This window comes from Penicillium vulpinum, assembly GCF_028829585.1.
Source record: "Penicillium vulpinum strain IBT 29486 chromosome Unknown utg000004l_segment0_segment0, whole genome shotgun sequence".
NCBI classification, from domain to species: Eukaryota; Fungi; Ascomycota; class Eurotiomycetes; order Eurotiales; family Aspergillaceae; genus Penicillium; species Penicillium vulpinum.
Window position 1 is genome coordinate 215,915 of NW_026643244.1, and position 23,654 is coordinate 239,568.

The following is a 23,654-nucleotide window of genomic DNA, read 5'->3' on the forward strand; positions in this document are numbered from 1 at the left end:
TTTTAAAGCATAAAACAAACGCCCACGCTCGCCAAGACCGATATCCTTATTGATGACACAAGAAGAAAAAAAAGAAGCATTTATGACCGGTCCTTGACACACGCGCCGACATCAGCCGATGCGAAATACCCTTTGTTCTCAACTACTCCGCGATCCTTGACGACTGCCGTGTACTTAACCACCCATTGCGGCTCAACATCTCCCTGGATGCCGTCGTTGGCCTCGGAAGACGAAGCCAAGATACCCGCACCACCTTTCTCCGCGGGACCCAGCAGTTCCCGCGTCGTGCCCACAGGAAGAATATCATGGCAATCGTTATGTGTGAGGAGTTGAATCTGCTCTTGTTTTGCATAGAGAATCAAATGTTTAGGAACGACACAGCAATCCTTAAGATTGATCTGATCGACCGAGGGTTTGACCTTGGTATGCGGCAGGAATCGGGCTAAGCGTTCGCTGCCGAACTCAGCGACGCCTAGCTGGTCGATCACGCCCTGCTCGTGCAGCGACTCCAGCACCTGCCATGTCTGCACCATGCTGTCGAAATCGTCCGGTTCACCGCTGTTCATCTCATTGTCTTCTTCTTCGCTATCGTCGTCTGCATCGAACAGGATCCCGGGAAAAGATACAATCAGTAGATCGATAGACTTGACGTGTAACTCCTTCAATACCATATCAATTGCCTCCCTGGTGTGTGCGCACCGCCTTGATACCGGGATCCCTGGTAGATAGAATAGCTTCACTGTGATATCGTATTGGTCGCGCTCCTCCGACAAGCCATGCTGTGAGAAGTCGATCGCGGGGATATAGAGGGCATCTTCGCTCTGTAGTGTCCATGAGGGCGGATGCGATACGGCTTGACCATTCGTGTCGGTGCCGTTGGCCGGCGATGTTTCGATCTGTTGCGACGCAAGAAAGTTCGATCGGAGCGAGTTGATTAGCTCAACGTTTGATTTCTGCGTCAGAGGCTGGCGAATGACGGATTGCCGTCCAGCTTGCATAATATTCCTGTGAGGGTTGAGTGACTTGATCGAGGCGCATCGAATGATACTACTTACGAACTGGATAAAATCAATTTCATGATGGAAGAATTGGAAGAATAAACGAGATCTTAGATATAGGGATATTTAAATCTAAAGTGTCAAGGAAGATGAAAGATCGGAGACAGAGAAAGTTGGAAAGTCGCAATTTCACCCCGCGGAGAGCCCCTCCTATGGGGCCTGACAAATCCAACGTTCCTCAAGATTCCCCTTCCTCTTCCTCTTCCTCTTCTCTACATCAGCCATCTAATCTGCAATCATCTACTTCAATCCGAATCAACAGTCGGATCCCAGTCCGTGGGAGAATACTCTCCTGTGTCAAGCAACTTCATATCCTCAGTCGCCAACTCAAAGTCAAAGACATCGGCATTCTCGCGAATGCGCTTTGGTGTAGTAGATTTGGGCAGAGGCACAAATCCCTAATGGAATATTAGCATCCGGATTCTATATTCTTTAATTTGAACCAAATCGATGTGCCTTACCATCTGCAAACTCCACCGAATCAACACCTGCGCCGGCGTCTTCCCATACTTCTTCCCGATAGACAGCAACACAGGCTCCGCCAACCGACTCCCATGCGCAAGAGGCGAGTACGCCCCAACAACAATATTCCTCTTCTGCAGCCACTCCACTATATCCGAATGATCTAGCCACGGGTGCAGCTCATACTGACCGACATCGATCTGGCCACCACCGCCACCCTGGATGTAGGCCTCTAGTTCTTCGAGGTGGTGGATACCGTAATTGGATACACCGATGGATTTCACTTTGCCTGCTTTCTGGGCTTCGACTAGTGCATCCCAAGAACCCAGACGGGCTTTTTTGCCGCCATAAGGTGCATGGATTAGAATACTGTTGGTTAGGTCCACCGGTTAGGTTGTAAATTCCAATTACACGGGGGATCGTGTGCTTACAGGTCAAAGTATTCCTGTTCTGCTTCTTGCAAACTGGAATGAATAGCTTGCTTGGTAGACTCGTAGCCCATTGATCCCGGTGGGATCTTGGTTGTAAAGAAGACCTGCGATCGATCCAGCCCGGAATTCAGAATTGCCTTTCCGCAGGGCCTCTCATTGCGGTACATGATCGCCGAGTCGACCTGGGATCTCTTAGTGGAGTCTTCTTGCGATCTTACTGGGGGGACGTACATGGCGGAATCCAACGTTCAAGGCTTCAAGGGTAGCCTTCTCGGTCCCGGATGAGGGACTGCCGTTTTGTTAGGGGATTCAGGATGAAGCATTGATTCATACGTACATCATATACACCTATTTTCAAGCCATGCAGTGTTAGCTTCTACCCTTGAAATTGATATATCTCCATGTATTTGCGGGGTAACTGACCCCATATCCGACAATTGGAATCTCATGTCCTGACTGTAGTCGATGCTTGGACTGGAGAGTAAGCTTGGTCATATTGTTGTTCAATTGTTAAATTGAAACTAAGAAGAAAGCCCTGGAGATTTCAAAGAATGTTATTTGACAAGAATCGATGAGATCATAGTGGGGGGTCTCTGGTGCCCGGGGATTCTCCGAGGTCTATAGAACTTATAACATCAGTTTCAAGATCTTGGACAAGACGGCCTCGTCGTGTCTTTTTTGGTAGAATTTTTTACTATCTTTTTAAATGTCCTATAAGAGGTGCCAACAAGTGATATGTTTACAATATTATACTACTATATGAATCGTGTTGGGATTGTAATATCAACTCGAGTGCTCTTATTGATTAACTATTGGCCTATGAAGAAGCTTGGACAAGGTTGCTCTTCTTCGCAACCACCTGTGACACTGAGGCTAACGTTGCTCCTCCAAGAATTTCAAAAACTCCCAACTCAGCTTGAAGCTCTTCGGCAAACCAATCGCGCAGTTCTGCCGCAACAAGTGAGTCCACTCCGTATTGGTGCAAGGGCGTGTTCGCATCAAAGTCCGCCATCACGATGCTTACAGTCTTAGAAAGCTTTTCAATGAAAAGCTCCAAGACAGCCGCATTGGCGTCGGCCAAAGTCTCTGCTTGTAGCAGTGACCCTGCCCCTTTGGCGCTGCGTGGTCGACTATCTGCTTTACCACTGACTTTCTTATTTGTGATCAGGTGTCGGACAAGTGGGTTGGCTTGCCATTCTCTTTTGTCGGATAGAGCGCTTGGTGACAATCCAACGACAGTCTGGCAATCTAGTGGTGTTGAAAGGCCAACCCTGGGATCACAATACTTGGCTAGCAGGGCATGGAATTTTGCTTCAGTTACTGGTTCGACACCACTGCTTCCGGGCAGCACTTCTTTGGGTCTGCTAGCGCTGGCCACAGCACCAGCGAAATCACACACCCCCAAGTCCAGGGAAGTCGCCTTCTCCCTCAGCCCAACGCGATATCGAGCTAGTGCATCATGGAAAGTATTGCCAGCGGCGTAGTTGGCCTGTCCAGTGGTTCCTAGAATACCCGAGAGAGACGATAGCAAGATGAAAAAGTCCATACCTTTGGGAAGGTATTTGTGGAGGTTCCACGATCCTTCGACCTTGGGGCTAATAGATTCTTTCCAGGATTGGTGGGAGATTTCTTCAAAGCGAGCGTTCTATAAAGGTTAGTCCATTTCAAAACGAACAAAGTGATATCGATACCTACTTTCGACACCATGGCTGCCTGGATACATCCTTTGATGCGGGGCATTTGCGATCTGGATTCACGCAAAGCGTTCTTCACTGATTCTCCATCCGAGACAGCACAAGCTGGGGCCAAGACCATTACGCCTTTTAATTCAAGATGCTTGACAAGCTCCTTGTGCTTCTCGTGTTGTCCCCCAGATCTTGACAGAAGGAGCAAATGGCGAGCTCCGTGATCTGCCAGCCAGCATGCGATGTTTCTTCCCAGACCTTCAAACTCTCCAGACACCACGAACGTGGCATTAGGATCCAACTTGAAACTGGGTCTAGTTCTCAATGCAGTCTAAAGAAAATTGAAGCTGTCAGAACAAATAAATGAGAAATGAATAAGTGGGTTTTACCTTCACCTGATCGTGTCCTCGCATTTCAATAATCGTTTTACTAATATTTTGGCCAGCCTGCATCTTTTGGAATGCCTCCTCCATTTCCCCTACGCCATACACATTGATAGGCTGGGGTGGATGCAAGTCACCAGCGTGTATAGAAGCAAACACCGATTTGAGGGCATTGAGGCACACTTCGGGCCTTTCAACTGATATCGCAGCTAAGTCAATGCCGCTGAATGTGACATTCTCAAGGAACTGGAGCATGGGAAGCCGCTGATTTGATAGAATTTCCCTTTTACCCATCTCGAGGAATCGGCCATAGGGTGCAATACACCTCCAAGATGCAAATAGACTTTCCCCTGTTAGAGAGTTGAGAATAATATCGACACCCTTCCCGCCTGTGCGATGCTTGATCATCTTTGAAAACACAATCGTTCGGCTTGAGAAAATGTGGGATCCAGGGATTCCATATACATCCATTAGCAGTTGCTTCTTGCTCTCAGAACTAACTGTTGCAAATATTGTTCCTCCGGCATTCTTTACAATCTGGATTGCTGCTTGACCAATATCTCTGGATGCTGAATGAACCAACACAGTCTCGCCAGGCTGGATGCGGGCCACGTTATGCAGTGCAATGTATGCCGTAGCAAAACTGACTGGCACAGCTGCAGCATTTGCAAAGGATATCCCCGTAGGGACCTTGATTATGGGGCCAGTTTCTCGCAAGCGAATTGACGTGGCAAAGCAACCGGTGTGTAGGACAGCAACGGAATCACCGACTTGGAATCTCTGGCAGGAGTTGCCCACTCTGATAACATTTCCAGAGCATTCAGCTCCGGTATCGCTCGCCTTCAACTGGCCTGCTACAATCAGGTCATCATGGAAGTTCAACCCTGCGCATTTTATCTCAATCTCGATCTCATCTGGCTGGAGTGGGTCGTAAACAGTTTCATCTTCGATGAACTCGAATCCATTGATTAGACCCGGAGATGCAGCATCAAGCCGCAGTGGAATCTGGCAGTGGAAACTTTGCGTACAGTGATGATGTGAGGTGGCCATGAGCGATATGCTCTCATTCAATGGTTTGGGAGCAATCAGGCGAGGAATGTTCAGGACTCCATCTTGCTCAATGTACTGGACATCTACATTTGAAGCTGCTGGCGACAAGAAAAACCTAATCAATCTTGTGATATGATCTCGTTGCTTTGTATCCAATCGGCTTCGAGGCTCGAGCGAAAGCAGGTGGAGTTTGCGTTTGCTATCTTCCGTCATCAGAACGCGAAATAGTCCATCCACAAGGTGGAATTGGGGCTGGGATGGAAGAATGCCTCCTCCTTGGTTGATCCACAGAACTTGGGATGTTGCGGAAAGGAGACTCTGAATTTTTTGGAACAGCTCAAGATGGATTTTCGGTAAAACGGGAACGTAAAGCTCGAGCAGGAAGATCCGTAGCAATGGATTTTCACATTTGTTCTCGATCGCTTCTTGAACAGAGGAAGAACGGACAGAGGCGAGCCTGTTTGATTGGCAATATTTCACAAGAAACTGTGCGAGTTCCTGCTGGCCCGACTCAGCGACATCGTACACAATTTCAATTTCTGGGGTAGAATGAACAGCGGGTGGTTCCTCAGCGGCTGTTGAGACTAGCAGGCTACATTCATGGGATATGGGTTCATCGAAGTCTGGTAAAAGGAAATCCAGGCCAGAGAATCCGGCTTGGAGAAGAAGTTCGTTCCATTGCCTCTCGTCGAAGCAAGGTCCTGGTCTCGAATCTGCGATTGAATCTGTAAAACTTAGCGTTATGTTTTGGCTTTTATTGGAGACGAAGGACCTACCAAGCCAAAATCTTTCAAATAGACCGAGCGTGAAAGTAGATCGGACACCAGGACACATCATCTCGTATAGCATGAGCTTGCCTCCTCTAGATATTATGTCAGATTGATTGGTAGATATACCTATCAGGAGTTGCAACGACTAACGGCTTTAGGAGCTTTCGGACATTGCACAAAACTGTCTTGATGTTCGAAGTAGCGTAAACAACCTGCATTGGAGTTAGATATTTGAAATGTTTCTAATAAATGTGAGCGCACCATGGAAGCAACGACTATGTCGTATGTGGCACACTCAAACCCCTGTTTCTCGGGATCCTGCTCTATGTCCAGAAGTTTGAATTGCATTCGCCCAGCCTCTAGATGAAATTGATCCTGGGCACAAGCAAAAGAAGATTCTGATTTATCAGTGAAGTCCCACTGGGCGTACTGAGGGTTACTGCGTTCGGTATCTCCCAATGTGCGCAGCATAACCTCTGTCATGGACCCAATTTCTGCACCGACTTCTAGAATTTTCATTTTGGGGTTGAGATGAGATAGAAGATCAAGATACTTGCCCAATTGCTTAAGAGCATAGGATTCATGAACCTAGTCCTATCATAAGCGACAGCAGTGAAGTATGAACATGAATGAGGACTTACTTCTTCCGAGTAGAATTCCTTCAGCATGTTCCCTTCAAACAAGGCCGACGAATCCATCCTGCCAGTCAGGATCTGCAGTAGATTTCGAGCAACTGTGACATAAAAATTGCCTCTTTTGTTAAGATTCAGCAATCGATCCTCGACATCTTGAAGATAGTCAAGATCTGTTAGCCGACTGTGCAACGGTTCGGAAGCAAATTGAAGCTGGCCTTCATTAAGCAGGTGCTGTCTATTTATCATCCAGTCCACATACTTCTGCAAATGTGGCTGTGAGGGCTTGAGCTGCTGTTCAGACAATATTTTCAATGTTTCAGTGATACGTGCCATGAACATGAACTCCAAGTCAGTAAAAAAACCCCTTGAGTCTGTAGAGTTGGGGTATTCTTTTATACAGAGATTCGTGGCTTCTCTGTTGCTCAGAAGGTTGAGGTCAGGCTTCCATTGGACATGGTAGCAGAGGTCTTCTGGGGACCCAGGAGCACTTTCCTCTGCAAGTTTGGTCCCATCGAGATTTGCTCCAAGTCCCTGGATAGAAATCAAATTTTCACCCAATGCCTCATCAAATACGAAGATGTCAGAAGACGAATCAAGAAAGGAGGATCCCACATTGCGAGTAGCATACGCCCTCAGAATGGTGGATGATGTGTTTTCGTAAGCACGACTCGCAACCCACAGATTTTCCACATATTTTGGAACAGCTCTTGGTACATCCTGCGTTTCAGAAGCCACCTCAGTCCAGACAGATGTCTGCAGAATAGCATCGAGGGTTGTTGGATGGATCGTCTCGCCTATTGAAGAAGATAATCTCTTGATGTGAGCAGTTACACATGGCTGCTCAGGACTAAGTGACAATTTTTCAATGAGCTGGAAGGCTTCTCCATAGTCATAGCCAGAGTTCAAAAAACGGTCGTATACAGCCGAACTGTTGATTAGCAATGTGCATGCTTTGATGGCATCCGAGTAGGCTTCCAATTGTGAGCTCCACAATTCCTCTATGTGGATTCTGTCCATTTCAGGCTCCTCCCCATCGGATGTATACACGATTTGGATAGAACCAGTGCAGTTCTCAATCCATTCTTCGTTCTCACACGTGCAAAGCCGAAAATCAAAGCAGCTAGAGCTTTTCGAACCCATGCCCTTCACAGGTTGGAGAGAGAAGCTAGTCTCAATTCCGTGTGTTCCAGGGGGGACTATCATCGCGGCATGAAATTTGGCTTCTTGGATGTTAAATCCAGTAATCCTTTTTCCTTGCTCCGCCACCTGCTTAGCCGCTTCAATAGCCATCACTAACATGCCAGCACCAGGGTATAGAATCGTGCCGTTGGCCTTTCTCGTCATTAGCCTGTAAATCCATTGCCATAGGAGCTCGCTCACCTGATGATCTTTGGTCCAAGGCATCTCAGAAACCCGTATAAAGTTCCTCCATCGCATCTCGAAAGGATTGCAGTTAGGGTCGGAGACCCCCAGTAGATCGTTCCGGCCAAATGGATGTAGCCGGTGGTCTTTGCTGATTTTACTCTCATGCCAGTATGAGGTATCATGATTGAAAGGGTACTCGGGCAAATCTGTCAATGATTTTGGAATGTCATTTGCTGTAAAATCAAGTCCATTCACCAGGGAAAGATTAATTGGATAGCCGGCAGTGTGCAGATTTCCGAAAACAGCAAATACAGTATCGGCCGCTGACATTTTTCGTACCAATAACGAAAGGTATTCAGTTGGTGTGTCGTTTTCGATGTTTTTCAATGCATCTTTACAGGGACCCTGTAAGACTGAATGTGGACCAACCTCGAGTATGTGGTCAATATCTCTTGTCCTGCGATGACTACCATCCAATCTCTTGTGGGAATTCGAGGAAGATCCCGAGCAAAGTGTGGTCAATCCGTCCGAGAATCGCACTGGAGAAACCATATTCTTGACCCAATACGCAGCCTGGGAGACCTCTTCTGGCTCGATCCAGTCACCCGTCACAGAGGAGACCATCTCAGGATGGTTGACATTATGTCCCGTATAACCTACTTCCAACTCTCCCAGCGCAGCCTGATAAAGAGCCGCGACTTCTTTCATCTGAGATGAATGATAGGCTAAATTGACCTTAAGCTTCCGACAAAGGATATTATTCTTGTCAAGTATGAATTTGAGGGAGTCGAGCTGGGTCACCTCTCCTGTCACCGTCACGCTCTTGGGGCTGTTAATGCAACCAACGATGAGATTAACAACATCAAGGTCTTTTTTGAGCTTGTCGATGTACGGCTTGATTCCCTTTTCTGATAGGCCAACTGCGAGCATGGAACCTCTCATTTTGCTAGAACCCTCTAGCTTACTGCTCATATAACCTCGATAATAGGATACTTTCCAGGCCGATTGTCTGGAGATTGCACGGGCGCAGTATCTAATAGGGTAGGTAAGAATAGTTTCCCCGGGAAGTTGGATTGCTTACGCTGCTGCCACCTCGCCAGATGAATGACCCAGTACCGCTTTGGGAGTGAGGTTCACAAAGCGCAGGAGATCGACCAACGCCACCTGGAGAATTGTGCACAGAATCTGGCTATATTCGGTCTTATTGATATTCGAAGTGGATTCGCTGCGTTTGAGCTCATCTAAGGTATGTTAGCAGATAGCCATGATCCATAGATATATTTACCATACCAAGGGGCATCCATTCGCATCCCAAAGTTCGGAGATACCCGCCGGCATCCTCGATGCTTTGTAGGAACACGGGGTAAATATCGAGAAGCTGACGCCCCATCGCATACCACTGGGCTCCTTGCTACAAAACACTCAGTATCAGTCATCTTAAAAAAAGAATCCCACTTACCCCAGAAAACACCATAGCAAGATTCGATGACCGGCGAGACTGGAATGGCGGCGAAAATAGATCAACCAATGACCCCAAGTCATCTGACGGGCGAACGACAGCAAACGATCTCCATGGTAGATGAGTCCGTCTGCACGCTAATGTATGAGCGAGATCATTCAAGAATTTCGGGCTCTTTTTATCTGATTGGGAGATTGTGGCAAAGCGTGACTTCCAGGCTTCTTTAAGTCGAAGAATTCCCTTTTCATCTGCTGTTGACCAGACGAGAAGTTTGGGGATGTCGTTTATTGTTTCTGTCACCCCACTGGAGCGAGTTTCATCTGAACTGATTTCCTCTTCTGTATCCAAATCACAATCTCTGCATTTAGACAACCGGGATGGGAGCACTGTATTGTGATTCCCTTTAAGGCCATTCAGTTTCATGAAATGATAAGCATCATCCAGCACAATATGAGCGTTAGATCCTCCATAGCCAAAAGAACTAACTGATGCTCGTCGAAGTCCCTCTGAGGGCCAGGGCAAAGCTTTTTGTGGGAACTGTGTCTGTCAGATATATAAGAACGCAGGTCTTGGATTAGCTTGAAATACCTTGATATTCAAAAACTCGTCATCAATCCTGGGGTTCAAGCTCTGCAGATTCACACTGTTGGGAGGAATGATCCCTTTCTCCAGTGCTAGAACTGTCTTGATGACTCCAGCAACTCCACTAGCACCTTCTAGGTGCCCGATATTTGACTTCACCGACCCGCTATATATTTTATTAGCGCGAGTCAAGAGCTGGACCAATTACACCCACATGTACAATGGATTATCGAGAGAATGATGTGGCCGAAACACGGAGCCAATGGCCGCAGTCTCGATCGGATCTCCAAGGGCAGTTCCTGGGCTATGTTAGTCTGGATGGGATGTAGTCGTGCAGATATGTTGATAGCCAGACCTGTTCCATGTGCTTCAAAATAGCGCGTCGTTGCCATATCCAGTCCTGCTTTAATATAAACCTCTTGTATCAATGCAGCTTGCATCTCGGTGCTCGGCAGCGTGATCCCCGGCGTCCTTCCATCCTGGTTGGAGGCGGAAGACCTTATCACAGCTCGGACTGTATCCCCATCACGCACAGCATCTTCCAATGGACGAATAACAAGGACGCCAACCCCTTCGCCCCGTGCATGTCCATTGCCACGTTCATCAAAGCTGTAGCAACGACTGTCTTTAGAAAGGAGTCCCAAGTTGTCCATCATCAGTGACGTCTCCAATGCCAGTATAACGTTACTCCCAATTGCCAGTCCCTAGAGGTATTAGTAATGACATTGGCTTCGTTGAAACATAGACTTACCATGGTTGAGTCACCACTCCATATAGACTGACATGCCATATCAATAGCCATCAGGCTGCTTGAGCAAGCTGTGTCGATTGCAGCGCTAGGTCCAATGAGGTCAAAAAACCAACTAATGCGGTTGGCCACCATATTTCCAGTCGTTCCTGTAATACCCCACTTCTGTAGATATTGGGGGTCTTTTGCCTGCAACATCAAATACTCATGGCCTGACGAACCGGCAAAAACGCACGTCTTTGATCGTGCGATTCCTTCCATAGTAATACCAGCATTTTCCAGTGCTCGGAAGGCAGCCTCCAAGATCAGTCTCTGCTGAGGGTCCATAGCCTCTGCTTCAGCGGCCGTAATAGAAAAGAAAGGGGCATCAAACAAAGCAATATCCTCTTTCATGAAGTGACCCCCGCGTAGAGATAAGCTATCGAGCCGGTTGGCATCCAGGTTATGATGGGAGTCGATGTTCAGTCGATCCGGAGGAAACTCCGTTGATGCGCACCTTCCCTCCACGATCATATCCCAAAATGATTCGGGAGAGACTGCATCCTGTGGGAACTTGAGCGACAACCCGACGATGGCCAATGGCGACAATGTTTTATCTGTCGGTCTCGACATCGTATCCCTATGTTATTACTGTTTGACGCTTGGTCTTTGCTTTAGGGAGGGAAATAAAAAGGTGGGATGGCTCCTGATGGCCCGTTTAAGATAGCTTGATGTCACTACACTGTCTCACATTCCTATCTCTGCCTACATACTCCGTACATATGTGGGTAGCAGCGGTGAACTACAATGCAGGTCCTATGGCCAAAACATTGGATGCTTGGCAGTTTAAAAACCTGCAAGAGGCCGCGTATGCGCCTCTGTCCTTACATGCCTAACGATTTAGGACTTTGATGATCGGATTTATCTAGCTCAAGCTAATATAAGTGACATTATATATAAGATAGGACTCTGATGTTCTCTTTTGGGTGTTGCTTTTTAAATGGCTATTCAGATATCGTTTATTCGCAGAGTTTGAGGTAGAAACATGATGGTTAGTTAACTATAGATGTACCGCTAGGAATGGGAATAATAATGGGAATAATAGTATGGATTACTCGTTAGATATGTCGGGCTTGTCACAACAGTAAAAAAAAGAGCATGACCCGGTTATATCTAAGGAAATAAAGATCGTTTGGTATGCCATAATATCGATACATTTTCCAATCCCATTACCAGTGACGAGTTCATATATGTAGGTTGTAGATAATGTCTTCTTGGCTTTCCCTTGGCTTTCCCTTTCCGTTTTAGTGTTCACCCCTTGCCGCTTTTTAGTAAAACTGAGCACGCTCTGAGTCTTATACCATCATTGGAATTACCTTAGCCTATCATTGAGGTTGGCGTACAAGCCATGGATTAATTTCATTGTTTTTATATCTATCAAAATATAGATGTAAACCGAGTGTAAGGAGTATAAAGTATGGGGAACAAAAATGTGCCGTTGACTTAGAGTGGCGGTATGGAGGCTTTCATATCGTCCATGTACCAGGCCAAATCACCTGCTCCATGCTGATCATGCACACTTTCACCATTGCCTAGAAAGTGGAATCGGTTCTTAGAGCGGTACTCGATATTGAAGTGCTCCCCACCCATGTTTTGAAGACAGTCTTTAAAGTGCAAAACTGAACCTGGATATACTCCAGTGACCTGGCCTGAACTTTTTCCGTTCTTGTACCAGCTCTGACAGGTATCCGACCAGACCATACGCTTGAGGAACTCTTGGCAGTAAACATTGTAGTCTTCCACAGCTTCTTTCTTGACATCAATTGACCTGGAATATGTTAGTCAAACGCCGACAGGACTCACGAAGAGACCATAATAACTCACTTGATATCCTCTCCAGAAATCTTCTTAGCCCAGCGGAGAATGTAGTCACATGTCCAAGAGACCTGCGTCAGAACTGAGCCGTGGGAAACAGGGCAATTGGGCCCATTGAAGATAAAATAGTTCGGCATTGTATCCACTTGGACCGCAAAGAAAGCCTCAGGGTTAACTTTCCATCGCTCTTCCAATGTGGCTCCATGGCGACCAACCATCTTCCAAGATGGAATAAAGGACGTGTCAAATCCTGTGGCACAGACAATCACGTCAAATTGTTGCTCATCACCTGTAACCGTTTTGATACCCAGTTCTGTGATACTTTCAATTGGATCGAAAGTGAGAGTTGCATTGTCTTCGGCAAAAGCCTCCAGATACCCATCTCCTGGTGACAAGCGACGGCAGCCAGGACTGAACTTGTGAGAAAGCATTTTTGACACAACTTCCGGGTCGGAGATTCCTTTCATTCGCTCCGCCATTTGTTGCTGGGAAACCTGTGTCAACCCCAATTGCATTGGGTGGCCTTTATACATTCCATAAAAGAACCCATTAACACTTAACTTAGATTTGAGTTAGTTCTAGCGACCTCTTGGTTATTGGAGGTTGAACTTGCCTGGCCTCTAGCTCTCTTCGATACCTAAAATGAGCCTCGGTATCTTCTGCAAACTGTTTTTTTTCCTCTTCTGTGTAGGAGAAATTGCTCCCATCTCGTGTCTTCTCCGTACAGAAGTTGACAGAAACCCAGGTTGGATTGCGCACAAAGTTGACAAGTTGGGCGACCTTCGGCTGCATTGCAGCCACGCATTGAATCCCGGAGGAGCCATTGCCAATGACTGCAACACGTTTGTTTGACCAGTCGTAGGTATTATCCCTAAGTATGAATCGTTATTAATCTTTGTTTAAGAGTTTATAAACGATATTTACTCACCAGGCCGAAGTGTGAAGCAACTTGCCCTTGAAACTCGATAGGCCCTCAATGTTGGGCCAATTGGTTTTGCTAGCCGGCAGATCACTCGTTAGCTGAGAGGAAACAATGTCGAGGATAATTGATTCTCACTTCAAGAATCCGGACGCATTGACCAGAATATCGGCTTCGTCATGCATGATTGTATCATCTTGATTTACCTCCACTTTCCACTTTCCCAACTCATCATTCCACACGGTCTCAGTAACACGGGTGTTGAACTGGATGTCTTTGTCCAGTTTCCATTTCTTTGTTGTTCGTTGGATGTACTCCTCAATCTCGGGACCGGGTGCATAGAAGTGGGACCAGTTTGGATTCGGCTCGAATAAAAATGTGTATGCATCTAAGTGGATGTCAGTTTCGGTTGCCAAAGAGCTAAGAGCCACTGAAGGATCTTACGGGCAGGGATGTCACTAGATATGTCAGATAAGATGGTTATATTTATTAGACATATAAACAAGCTACTCACCAAGCGACGCCAGGATAGGTGTTCTCAAACCATGTTCCACCGACCTCAGGATTCTTTTCGTAGATTTTCAATTCCACGAAATCGCCGAGCTTCAGCTCATGGTCAATCTTGTGGGCAAGTGTCAAGCCCGAGTATCCCGCGCCGATGCAGATTATCCTTAGTTTCCGTTGTGCATATGCAGGTTGGTCGGCGCAAGGCATCCAGTTGGAAGGGGTCTCGCCATTAGCAACGCGGGTAGCAGATGTTGGGAGAGAGGAACCATTTTGCAACCCATTAGAAGTGAGGAGCTGAGACATGCTGGATAAGTTTGGGCCTGAGGCGGTGAATTATCGATGGGTTCGCCTTATAACACTAGGATAGCCCCTACAGAAACTAATATAGAATAGAAGAAATGAAGTGAAACTAGGGGGCATATGGAGTGATTAAGTTATATTTTTTTTTCTTTCCTTTTTCATTTTTAGGGGACAACGGCTTTTTTTCTTGGGCCGTTACTTTGTATGGGGCCTCTTAAAGGTTTATAGCGTCAATTGAGAAGAAGTAGTTGGTTGTTAGCAAATCCACCAGCAACCGCGGGGATACATCCGGGCCCAGGAGCCCCACCCCCAAGAGCCCCACCCCCAGTGAAGCCCACCAAGCCGCCACCAAGCCCCCTTCCAAGTGCCCTCTGCCAACTAGTAATCCCCCTATTGACTTTCTCCATAACTCTTACCCCTGCTAATTGGTGTGACAGGTTTCAACGGCATATAGCGCTGCCTATCAAACTATATTTCGAAGCTAAGTACCAAGTTAAATACACAGCAAAACAGCATACAGAGTACGTTGTAAAGATCCGCTTCAATGTACGGAGTATTCCGTATCCTCCGCATATGTTACTGGATAGCCATGCTTCCTCATTTGTTTCCGTGCAAGGGATTTACCTGTCTCAAGTTCCAAATCAGTAGGCACATATGATGCATATTTTTATTTCATATTGTACACAAAAAATTGCAAATCCAATTCGTCTCAATACAACATATTCCCAACAAAGCTGAGAGACTCTTCATCTCTTCAGAGCCATTTTTTGATAAGTGGAGACCAGATGGGCACGTAGCCCGGAGAGACCCAAAAGAAACTCCGGCAGACCCACGGACCCGAGGCCAGATCAGATTCTTTTTCCTGTTTTATACTTGGCCCATGTCACATCCACATCTTGTTGGACTGTGATAGCACAATCTCCTCGCTCCATGTCATTGTGGTCACTCACAGCCTCGTCCCTCGACGACCGAGTTGCATTTATATCGTTCATTAATTGAACCTCATCTACACAGCCAAAGTCATTAATACTGAATAATGAGTCCTTGGGTGGCTTTTTTGCTCTGGGCTTCCGGAGCCAGGTCGTTGTAGAAGGTGGATTTTCAGCGCTTGGATTGCTGCGACTGTTTGCTGAGCGCCCTGTCCGAACTTTAGACCACCACCGACGAAAGAAAGGCCCAAATGTAGGGAGGCATGCGCATATAATCCCAACAAAAGGTTCCACGGACGACCAGATAAAGACAGGTGCCATAGTCCAGGTAGCATCTGTTCCCTGGGTGTTTTTCTCCAGCGCGATGATTCTGCAAATACTTGCCACGCAAACACTGAAGTTAATTAGCCAGTATCAATGATATAATAGTAGGACGGGGGCTAACATACAAACTTCCCAAGAGCAAGATACCCACGACTGCTATCTTCTGCGAGGCTTGCATCTGCAACTTGTAAATTGTTGGCATCGGCATACACAGTATGATCACATCAATCAACATAGCAGCAATTCCATTGCCAAAAAAGAATTTGGGCACATCAATGCATACACCAATGGCTGTTGGATCTGTATAGACTAGCCAGAAATATGGCAGTGGTCGGCAGGCCACTGCAACCGTGACGATAATAGTGACCCAATACCCAAGAATCAAAAACATGCAGATGCCTAGTGGCCAGCGAAAGTTGAAGATGCGGCGGTAAAAGAAGACGATCGAAGCTTTGGTGCAGGTGACGGCTGTAGCATAAATCATGACATAGGCAAAAAGTATCTAAATGTTTTGTCAATATCTATCCAAAACACCTTGTTCAGTATTTTAATTACCTTCCAAACAATAATAAACTCTTCCTTGGTCAAGGATTGCAAATGATAACCATTGCCATGCGGAATGCCTAGGGAGCCTGGTGTAAGTGCTGTGTCCATCGCTTGACTATATCACGACTCATTTTTGACTCACTTATGAAGCAGGATATTGCAGTTCCCCAAGAGAATAAAAGAGCGGCAATTATTAGGTAGTCATCGATAGCTAATTTTCTGGCCTCTTTTTTCTTCATTGGTGCACATAATCGCAATATAACTGCAGTGGTCGCAAGTACTGCTACAGTGATAACTGCTCCCAGCAAATTGCCTGTCTGGTTCTCTGCCAGATCTACCCCGGGTGGTACTGGGCCAAAGTCACCCGTAGCAATGTTGCTAGGCATTTTGACGGTCGTTGCGGTAGATGAAATGGAATCACACAAGAATGACGCAGATCCGCAGACATGAACATGTATAACCTGACAGTTCGGGTGGACCACTCCATATTTATTCTGATTTTCAAAACTCGAGGTAGTTTTTTTTTAGTGACAAGGCTCTTTTAGGTCAGGGGTTTTGGTTTTAACCTATCCAAGATGCTAGGACTCGTAATGATCCGCGGACATGAAGACGAAGGATCTCATGGGATTAGTCAATATGTGTCGGTTTACTCCGTACAGAGTATAGGGTGAATATTGGAGCCACTACTCAAGTGAAAAAGTACTGGGGTCTAGGTTCGGGTAATGGCGTCGACACTTCATAACGGTCAAATGCCGGGCCCCACAACCCGTTTTGACAGCACGGGATGTGCCGCTTTTTTCCATGGTACAGTACACAATCCGTACCATGTTCCAAGGTTGCAGGAGAGTGGCTGTGGGCCCTACCTATACTCCACCTACCTTCCAACCCGTGGACTACTACTCATTTCCGTTTAGGGAAGTTACGGAGTAGAAAGCCGTTAGAAGTAACCGGGAACAGACGGAAAAACTTATAAGTGCGGGTCCTCTTATGCTGTCATTTTTTTTGGGAATTGATATGACCACCCCCCTGCCTGAAATTTCAGTCACCGCCTTCTAGTTCGGGTATGACCAGTATTTTGCCGTAGTTTCTGCTGCTTCATTTTATACTGCCATATATTCTGCCACCACCATAGTAATTCTGGTTTACATAGTAAAAAACCCTCTATTTTAATCAGAAAAAATTGTACAGTTCATTCATTTGTGCATTGATCTACTATACGAATCGATTATCCTCTCTCTCAGGCACCTCCCCGCGCGCGTTTTCCCCCTTCCCCGACCGCGTCCTCGACCACAGCCACGTTCTTCATTGGTACATAGCAGCTCCATTGGGTACAAACCAGAATGGAAGTATCAATTTGATTGTTGGATCTGATTTATGTGAAAAAAGTGACTTAAATTTGTATAGGGTTTATATACAAATTGCAGGTACCTACTGTCTACTACTATTGTATAGGAGTTTACCAGGAAGGCGGTGTAGAAAACCAGAAGGCGGTGTGGAGAGCGGTAGGCAGATCCATGCAAAGGCGGTACCTAATTGGGAAGGCGGTACTGAAATTTCAGGCAGGGGGGTGGTGTGAGCCAAAGGGGGGGTGGTCATATCAATTCCCTTTTTTTTCTACAAAGTACACTCATTCCTGAATTTTATACTCCAAAGCAGACATGGGATGTAATTGTTATAAAAAAAAAGAGCTGAACCATCCATTATTTCCCTATCTTGTTTCTTGTTTTCTTCCGTATTGAGATTTATAGATAATTTTTTCAGCCAGATCAGCCTCAGCCGTGGCCCTAGGGATTTCTGTTGAGACAGGTCATCTGCCTTAATGCCTTGATGCCTAGTTTATCAGCCTCCTCCAGCCTAGCATTTAGCTAGCTTCTGTGTATTGTGGAAAATCAAGACTTCTTCTCTCCTCTCTTTACTCCGTACTCTCCTGGAAATTTCACGACCACAGCGAAGGATCGCCCAGATTGTCAACCCAAATCAAGGGGAGAATCTGGATTGTACACCGCAAAAATCATACTAAACTACCTTCAATTTCCTGATGTATTCTTCATTATATGTCTTGATTTTAATTCATCTATGCATGTACAAAAAAGATTACAGCTACTTAGTAAGCTCTGAAACGCCATTAATTTTGTCGGCCAAGAAAGACCTACAATATCCTAAGAACAGAACGACGAGCTTGTCTCACAGTAGTAATCGGTGGATGTGCTACGGGGTTTTCAATTCTCCAGTGACGGCGCCCAGTAAACAGAACAGAACCTTGAATTTATGTTGTAATCTCATGCTTTCTTTTTTTCCGAAATTTAATTTAATCAATCTCGCCCGATTCAAAGTCTCTATTATCTTACAATTCAAGAATCTGATTTCTTTGGATTTATGTGTCATTTCACGATATGGATACCCATCAGGTCTTTTCAATGCCACATAATCATCTTTATTTGGCGCGTTTTTTTTTGTTAGCAAGCCGAAAAAGGGTAGAAATCCCCATGGCTTGATACCGTTTCAACCAAGAATAAAAATTATTTAAACGTCGCTAGTTTTGTAACGTGTGGAACTGCATCTGGGACTTCTCGGGGCAGAAGATAATTACGAGTTACCGCTGATCAGGTTCTAGCTGAACTCTCAAATTCAAGCTTCATTAATTCCTTTGCCATAGATATTGCGTCGTGGGCGAAGATATCGGGGTACATAGAAAATTTTCGAAATGCGTATGTCAGCCTGGCGTCAGCACACTAGTCGTCATGTCATCTACACATTTGCAAGTATGCTGCCACTAAATCCACTTTGCATATAGTGTCTGGTCTATTGATTTGGGGTTTTTGATCCTGGAGAGTCTTGAATTGCGGAAAATCGTGCTTTTGAAAACCTCAACTTATTGCTCTTACATCTAGTTAACGCTCGTTCCCAATTTCTTGTGATTATTATACAAGCTTCGCTTCAAAAAAGAAATAGCGGAAAGAACATATATCCACCAAAAGTCTTCGTATCATCCATTCCGAACCGCAAGAGTCTGTGGGGGCTTTGACTGCAGTCACAATTTATTACCTGCAGCCTTGATGATTCGTTTGAGGGATAACTCTTAAATGCCTCCAGAAGATCATCAGACAAAATGATCACAAGTGTTTGTCCAATTGAGTGAAATTGTTCAGAAATGGCGCATCATGACATGTCAATAGTGTATTGGCTTCACTGTATTGGATTTTTAGGACCTTTTTTCTTCTGTATTATGAGTCTCATCACTACGTAGTAAATCTCGCAGATGGAATCCCTAGATCACTGTTTTCAGTATTTTATATAGATGACCTTTGACCATCTCAATTACTTTGGGTCAGAATTGATAATATACGATGTTCGCAATGGAATCATATGCGTGGCAGGTGAATATCGAGCCATCATTTGTTGGCGAGACCTCTGACGGCAAGGGGTTCATATTCAATAATATGGGATCGTTTCTAAGCCAATGCCGAAGCTTTATTAAAGTCTATGAAGCAAGATTTTTGCGATGGGGAGGAAATTGTAAGAGAAACACGTGGCGAAAGGTGCCGAACTTTGGAAGTGAAGGATGAACTGTACATGCTATGTAGCTATCACTAAAATAGATACACACTAGTGTATTCTCGAAGGCCAAAAAGGTGCTCGAGGGGCCAATGGCATTATAATACCACCCAACCTCGTTGATCATGGCTTGGTTGGCTTCCAAATTATTCACACCTCATGGTCCTCGCTATTCACCACTGTCGGATGTTTTTTTTTTTCCTCTCTACTTTTTCTCATTGCATCCTGTCAGCACACAATTTTACCTTTTTCTCTCATTACTATTGGCCAATTCTGGGATCCTAGCGTAGGTGCGTTTCTTCGTCTGGCAGGAAGCCATAAGCCCCTCACCTGAGTACCCCTTAGAACTGTCTATAAGTAAACTGAAGCTCATTCTGAATATTTACTCATATTCATCTCCAGTCATTTCTTTCTAATTGACTCTTATTTCGACTATCGTTTTGGTTCCACCGCAAGGATGGCAGCTGTTTCATCTTTCCGGTACTCAACTGGTGAGATCACCACCGCCGAGAAGGCCAAGTCATTTTCATGGGAGGCACCTATACCGGTGAATCGTTTCTGGGACAGCTTTAGTTACCCGACTGCCCGTAATTTTCTTGCCAACTTTTCAGACCACGAGCTAGAACAACTAGCCGTCGACCCGATGGGAATAAACCCTGACGATACTACAGACCAGCAAAAAAAGCTACAGCTTCTCCTTCAACTACTCCGGAACAAGCTGGCAAAAGAAGAAGCGGCCATTTCGCCACCTCAATCGTTCTATGAAGTCGATTATAAGCGGTGGAATGGAATATGGCAGGGAATATATACACTTGAGAATGAATTGGACCTCCCACAGGCCGAGGAAACCGTCCGCATGTTAGTGGAGAAAAGGCTAGACGATTCGAACGTTATCCCTATTCATCTACTAGCGGAGCACCTTGTCAAGATTTGGAAATACAAGGAAGCGGAGGAAACAGCACGGTCGGTCTATGAGTGGATGGTTTCTCGTCCGCACCTTGGCAAACACTCCCCGCAAGCTCTCAATGCTCGTAGGATTATCGCAAAAGCTTTATGGGGCCAGGGTCCCTCACGACGATCCGAGGCCGAGGCACTAGTTGCTGAGATCCATGAACTTGTTTATGGCATGGGTGGAAGCAAATTTGCTATTTACCAGGAAGAGGAGGCAAGACTCAATGAGGAAATGGTAGCTGGTCTGAACCTGGTGATTAAGAAATCCTATTAGCGGCTAGATCAATCACTCTGTTAGTGACTTTCTTGGTACCTGACTTTTCAAGCTATGCTACTCTCCTCAATTTCTCGATTAGCTTGAAATATTATTGGTTGACTGCGCTTCTTGATCGCTAGTCCTTTCCATTGATAAATACGAAGCAGACTGGATCAACCTCATCAAGCGTTGTAGTGAACACATGGTTTTCAAATTGTACTATCAGAAGTGAGTGCGTTATTTTTATTATAATTGTGAGCGCATGCCAGACGACATTGCTCCTTCCCACCATAAATTATCTTTAGAAGGAATCGCAAGGCTCCATTGGTCTAACTAAACTGAAATCCCGATTACATTATTTTTAGATCCGATACGAACTACTCCAGGGCTGTACCTAATTCCGATCAACGTTACATTGCAGCAAGTAATAAGTACTAGATTAGCCGTGGACGAATACGAGCACGCGATAATGGTGCCAACCGGGTGTTGTAGGTGTTGGTTGGCTGAGAGTTGCCTACCACATGAGCTGGACTCAGTCAACTATTTTAGATTGCCCTGCTCAAGCTTTCACTGTTGATCCATCTAGTTCGAATCAAGTCTAATGCCGAAGCTAAAAAAATAAGATTGTTTTTTATACTGGTAATTGAAAATTATGAACGCTGTATCAATCGGCTCAATTCACCATTAACCGGGCATATAATCCCTCTCGCTACTGCTACTACCGCTAATGCCTATAGCTGCATTCAAGTCCGCCCCCTCTCGTACTAGCAACCGTATCATTGGCTCACACTCGGCATCAGCTGCGGCATGGAGCGGGCTCCTGCCCTCATTATCGCGAGCTTCCGGGTCCGCTCCCGCGATAAGTAGCTCTGTAGCAATTTCGATGTGTGCACCACATGCTGCATAGTGTAGTGCTGTTCGGCCCAATTTGTCTCTCCTATTGACTTCAACCCCGTAGAGCAGCAGTAAACGCACGATTCCCAGATTGCCGCGCTCGACACTAATGTGTAGTGCTGTTTTCCCCTTGTTTTCAGATATATAAACACTTTCCAGGCTCTCAGGGGTTCCCGGTAGCGGCGTTGGCGACCGTGTGGTGGATAAATTGGTTCTAGTAATTCTTCCAGTGGATAAATCTATCGCTGCGAGAGAGGCTGGGCTCACAGTGAACTTTTGTTGATAAAACTGCCTGCGATGTTGCATAGTCCTCTCTGGCACCTGCTCTTGATATGCCTCTAGATCTTTGGATGCTCTGGGGTGAGCACACGAAGAGCAAATTCCTGGCCCTGGGTCCAGTGAAAAGGTCGGCGTTTCATTAATAATGGCATCAAATATATTGAAGTTATTCAGTCCCGGAGTGGAGCTTGCAATGTCAGGAATATCGTTTTGCTTTGGCAGGTCCGCGGGCTGGATGGCAGTGTAGCGCCCGTAATCCACAGCTTCAGATTGAGATATCTCCTGTTCAACACAGGCAGGAGCTGGTACATTTCCCTCGACCTGGCAGTTTCCGGGTTTATTCTGTGCATTATCAAAGTTGTGCGTCTGGCAGTTGTGATAATCATAATCAGAAGGAGCACAGTCATTGCCGTCTTTTTGCTGCTGGTTTCCCTTCATTTGGTTTTCTACCTCTTTTAGTCGTTGTTGTTGAAGTTCTGCCTGTCGTTTGCCTTGAGATGCATATCATTAGGAAAGCCAAGATTACGCAGGTGAGTACTTGAAACATAGGGATGTTGATGGCTTACGACGGTTTCTCTGAGCAGTGCGGTTTTGAAGTCTTCTTCACTGCAAGGCTTGAATGGCAGCTTGGGCTTCTTTCTGGGGATCCATTATCTCTGGGTCTGGAGGCAAGAAAATAGTAGCATCATTCAAGCTGTCGCTCCCATGATGTCATAAGAGAACTAACTAATCAGGAGAAGATCGCATGCGCGCAAGTAACTTGTAAATAATAGTTCAAATAGGAGGAAATAAAAGAGGTCAATAGAAGAAGCGGCAGACTTATCAACTCCTACCCGAATAGTACAGCCCCTTACTAGTGGTACATGGATAGTTTCATGGATTGCACTCCAGATACGTTATAATGACAGATAACCCCCCAAGAGAAGCCTCTAACTAAGTAGCAACGGGCATAACCGTAGATATACCCGCGGTGAAAAAGTCATAATTAGTACCAGAAATTCAAGGGTTGACGACTGATATTGTGTAAGGCCAGCCTCCCATACATTTCCAGACGCATGACAGTCAAATCAGATTCAAGGTCCGACGGATCTCCGAGTTCTAGGCTTCTAGTTAGTGACTTCCTTGTCCGCGGCTGCTCTGCCTCATTTTACCAAGTCTAGACATCTTTTTAAAAAAATATCGAGAAACTCTAATATCTCTATATCGCTCCATAGCAAGCGAGTCGGGTTTTTGCGGCCAGCCAGGTTGTTAGCCCTAGTCCGGGCAAGGCAACAATGGCGTAATGTATAATCGGGCATACAGGGAGCTGCGCAAGGAGGCTGTCAGGTGTCTCCAAAGCACACATGTTTCTAATTAACGCCAGATAATATGCGCGAAGACACATTTACCCTGGATGTCACTCCAGGGCTGCAGCCGTAGCTTAGTCAAGCTGACTGGGTGTTTGCTTTTCCTTGACACTGTCTTCTAACATATCACAATCAATTCTTACCAGGAAATTGCCAAAATTTCCATGTTCCCAGCATCCACTGGTCTGATCAAAGCACCACAGAGGGGTAAGTCGTACTTACTTCTAAGAGGGAGATAGATAGCCAGTAGTAGCTCTTGAAGAGGGTCTGAGGCCACTACCCTAACCCCTGCTTTTGTTAAATAATCACCAATGAATCCATTCCCTCCCCCCACCCTCCGCTTGCGCCGAAGCGCTTTTCAAAACT

At 45.8% G+C, this 23,654-nt stretch overlaps 7 protein-coding genes across 7 annotated transcripts; 1 reads left to right on the forward strand and 6 right to left on the reverse strand.

Moving 5' to 3' along the window:
- Window positions 1-80: 80 nt before the first annotated feature.
- Window positions 81-1,078, reverse strand: N7479_008623 (putative gamma-cysteine synthetase regulatory subunit; the record flags this gene model as incomplete). The annotated part of the gene is made up of 2 exons (XM_057256316.1): window positions 81-1,005; window positions 1,056-1,078. The coding sequence occupies 2 exons, from the start codon at window positions 1,076-1,078 to the stop codon at window positions 81-83; spliced, it is 948 nt and encodes a 315-aa protein (XP_057103774.1).
- Window positions 1,079-1,303: 225 nt separating this feature from the next.
- On the reverse strand, window positions 1,304-2,446 carry N7479_008624 (aldo/keto reductase family protein; the record flags this gene model as incomplete). The annotated part of the gene is made up of 6 exons (XM_057256317.1): window positions 1,304-1,456; window positions 1,520-1,889; window positions 1,952-2,133; window positions 2,183-2,240; window positions 2,289-2,299; window positions 2,375-2,446. The coding sequence occupies 6 exons, from the start codon at window positions 2,444-2,446 to the stop codon at window positions 1,304-1,306; spliced, it is 846 nt and encodes a 281-aa protein (XP_057103775.1).
- A 322-nt stretch (window positions 2,447-2,768) lies between these two features.
- N7479_008625 (type I polyketide synthase) lies at window positions 2,769-11,240 on the reverse strand (the record flags this gene model as incomplete). Its single annotated transcript, XM_057256318.1, has 14 exons — window positions 2,769-3,596; window positions 3,647-3,967; window positions 4,026-5,794; window positions 5,846-5,931; window positions 5,990-6,051; window positions 6,101-6,427; window positions 6,481-8,785; window positions 8,921-9,080; window positions 9,130-9,250; window positions 9,299-9,835; window positions 9,887-10,046; window positions 10,095-10,179; window positions 10,236-10,584; window positions 10,632-11,240. 14 exons carry the CDS (start codon window positions 11,238-11,240, stop codon window positions 2,769-2,771), a joined length of 7,719 nt encoding a protein of 2,572 aa, XP_057103776.1.
- Window positions 11,241-12,110: 870 nt separating this feature from the next.
- On the reverse strand, window positions 12,111-14,211 carry N7479_008626 (flavin-containing monooxygenase; the record flags this gene model as incomplete). Its single annotated transcript, XM_057256319.1, has 6 exons — window positions 12,111-12,435; window positions 12,492-13,042; window positions 13,092-13,353; window positions 13,411-13,479; window positions 13,540-13,821; window positions 13,916-14,211. 6 exons carry the CDS (start codon window positions 14,209-14,211, stop codon window positions 12,111-12,113), a joined length of 1,785 nt encoding a protein of 594 aa, XP_057103777.1.
- An 845-nt stretch (window positions 14,212-15,056) lies between these two features.
- N7479_008627 (uncharacterized protein) lies at window positions 15,057-16,393 on the reverse strand (the record flags this gene model as incomplete). Its single annotated transcript, XM_057256320.1, has 4 exons — window positions 15,057-15,531; window positions 15,587-15,963; window positions 16,017-16,117; window positions 16,150-16,393. The coding sequence occupies 4 exons, from the start codon at window positions 16,391-16,393 to the stop codon at window positions 15,057-15,059; spliced, it is 1,197 nt and encodes a 398-aa protein (XP_057103778.1).
- Window positions 16,394-20,019: 3,626 nt separating this feature from the next.
- N7479_008628 (uncharacterized protein) lies at window positions 20,020-20,787 on the forward strand (the record flags this gene model as incomplete). Its single annotated transcript, XM_057256321.1, has 1 exon — window positions 20,020-20,787. The coding sequence occupies one exon, from the start codon at window positions 20,020-20,022 to the stop codon at window positions 20,785-20,787; it is 768 nt and encodes a 255-aa protein (XP_057103779.1).
- A 666-nt stretch (window positions 20,788-21,453) lies between these two features.
- N7479_008629 (ankyrin repeat domain-containing protein) lies at window positions 21,454-22,380 on the reverse strand (the record flags this gene model as incomplete). Its single annotated transcript, XM_057256322.1, has 1 exon — window positions 21,454-22,380. The coding sequence occupies one exon, from the start codon at window positions 22,378-22,380 to the stop codon at window positions 21,454-21,456; it is 927 nt and encodes a 308-aa protein (XP_057103780.1).
- Window positions 22,381-23,654: the final 1,274 nt, after the last annotated feature.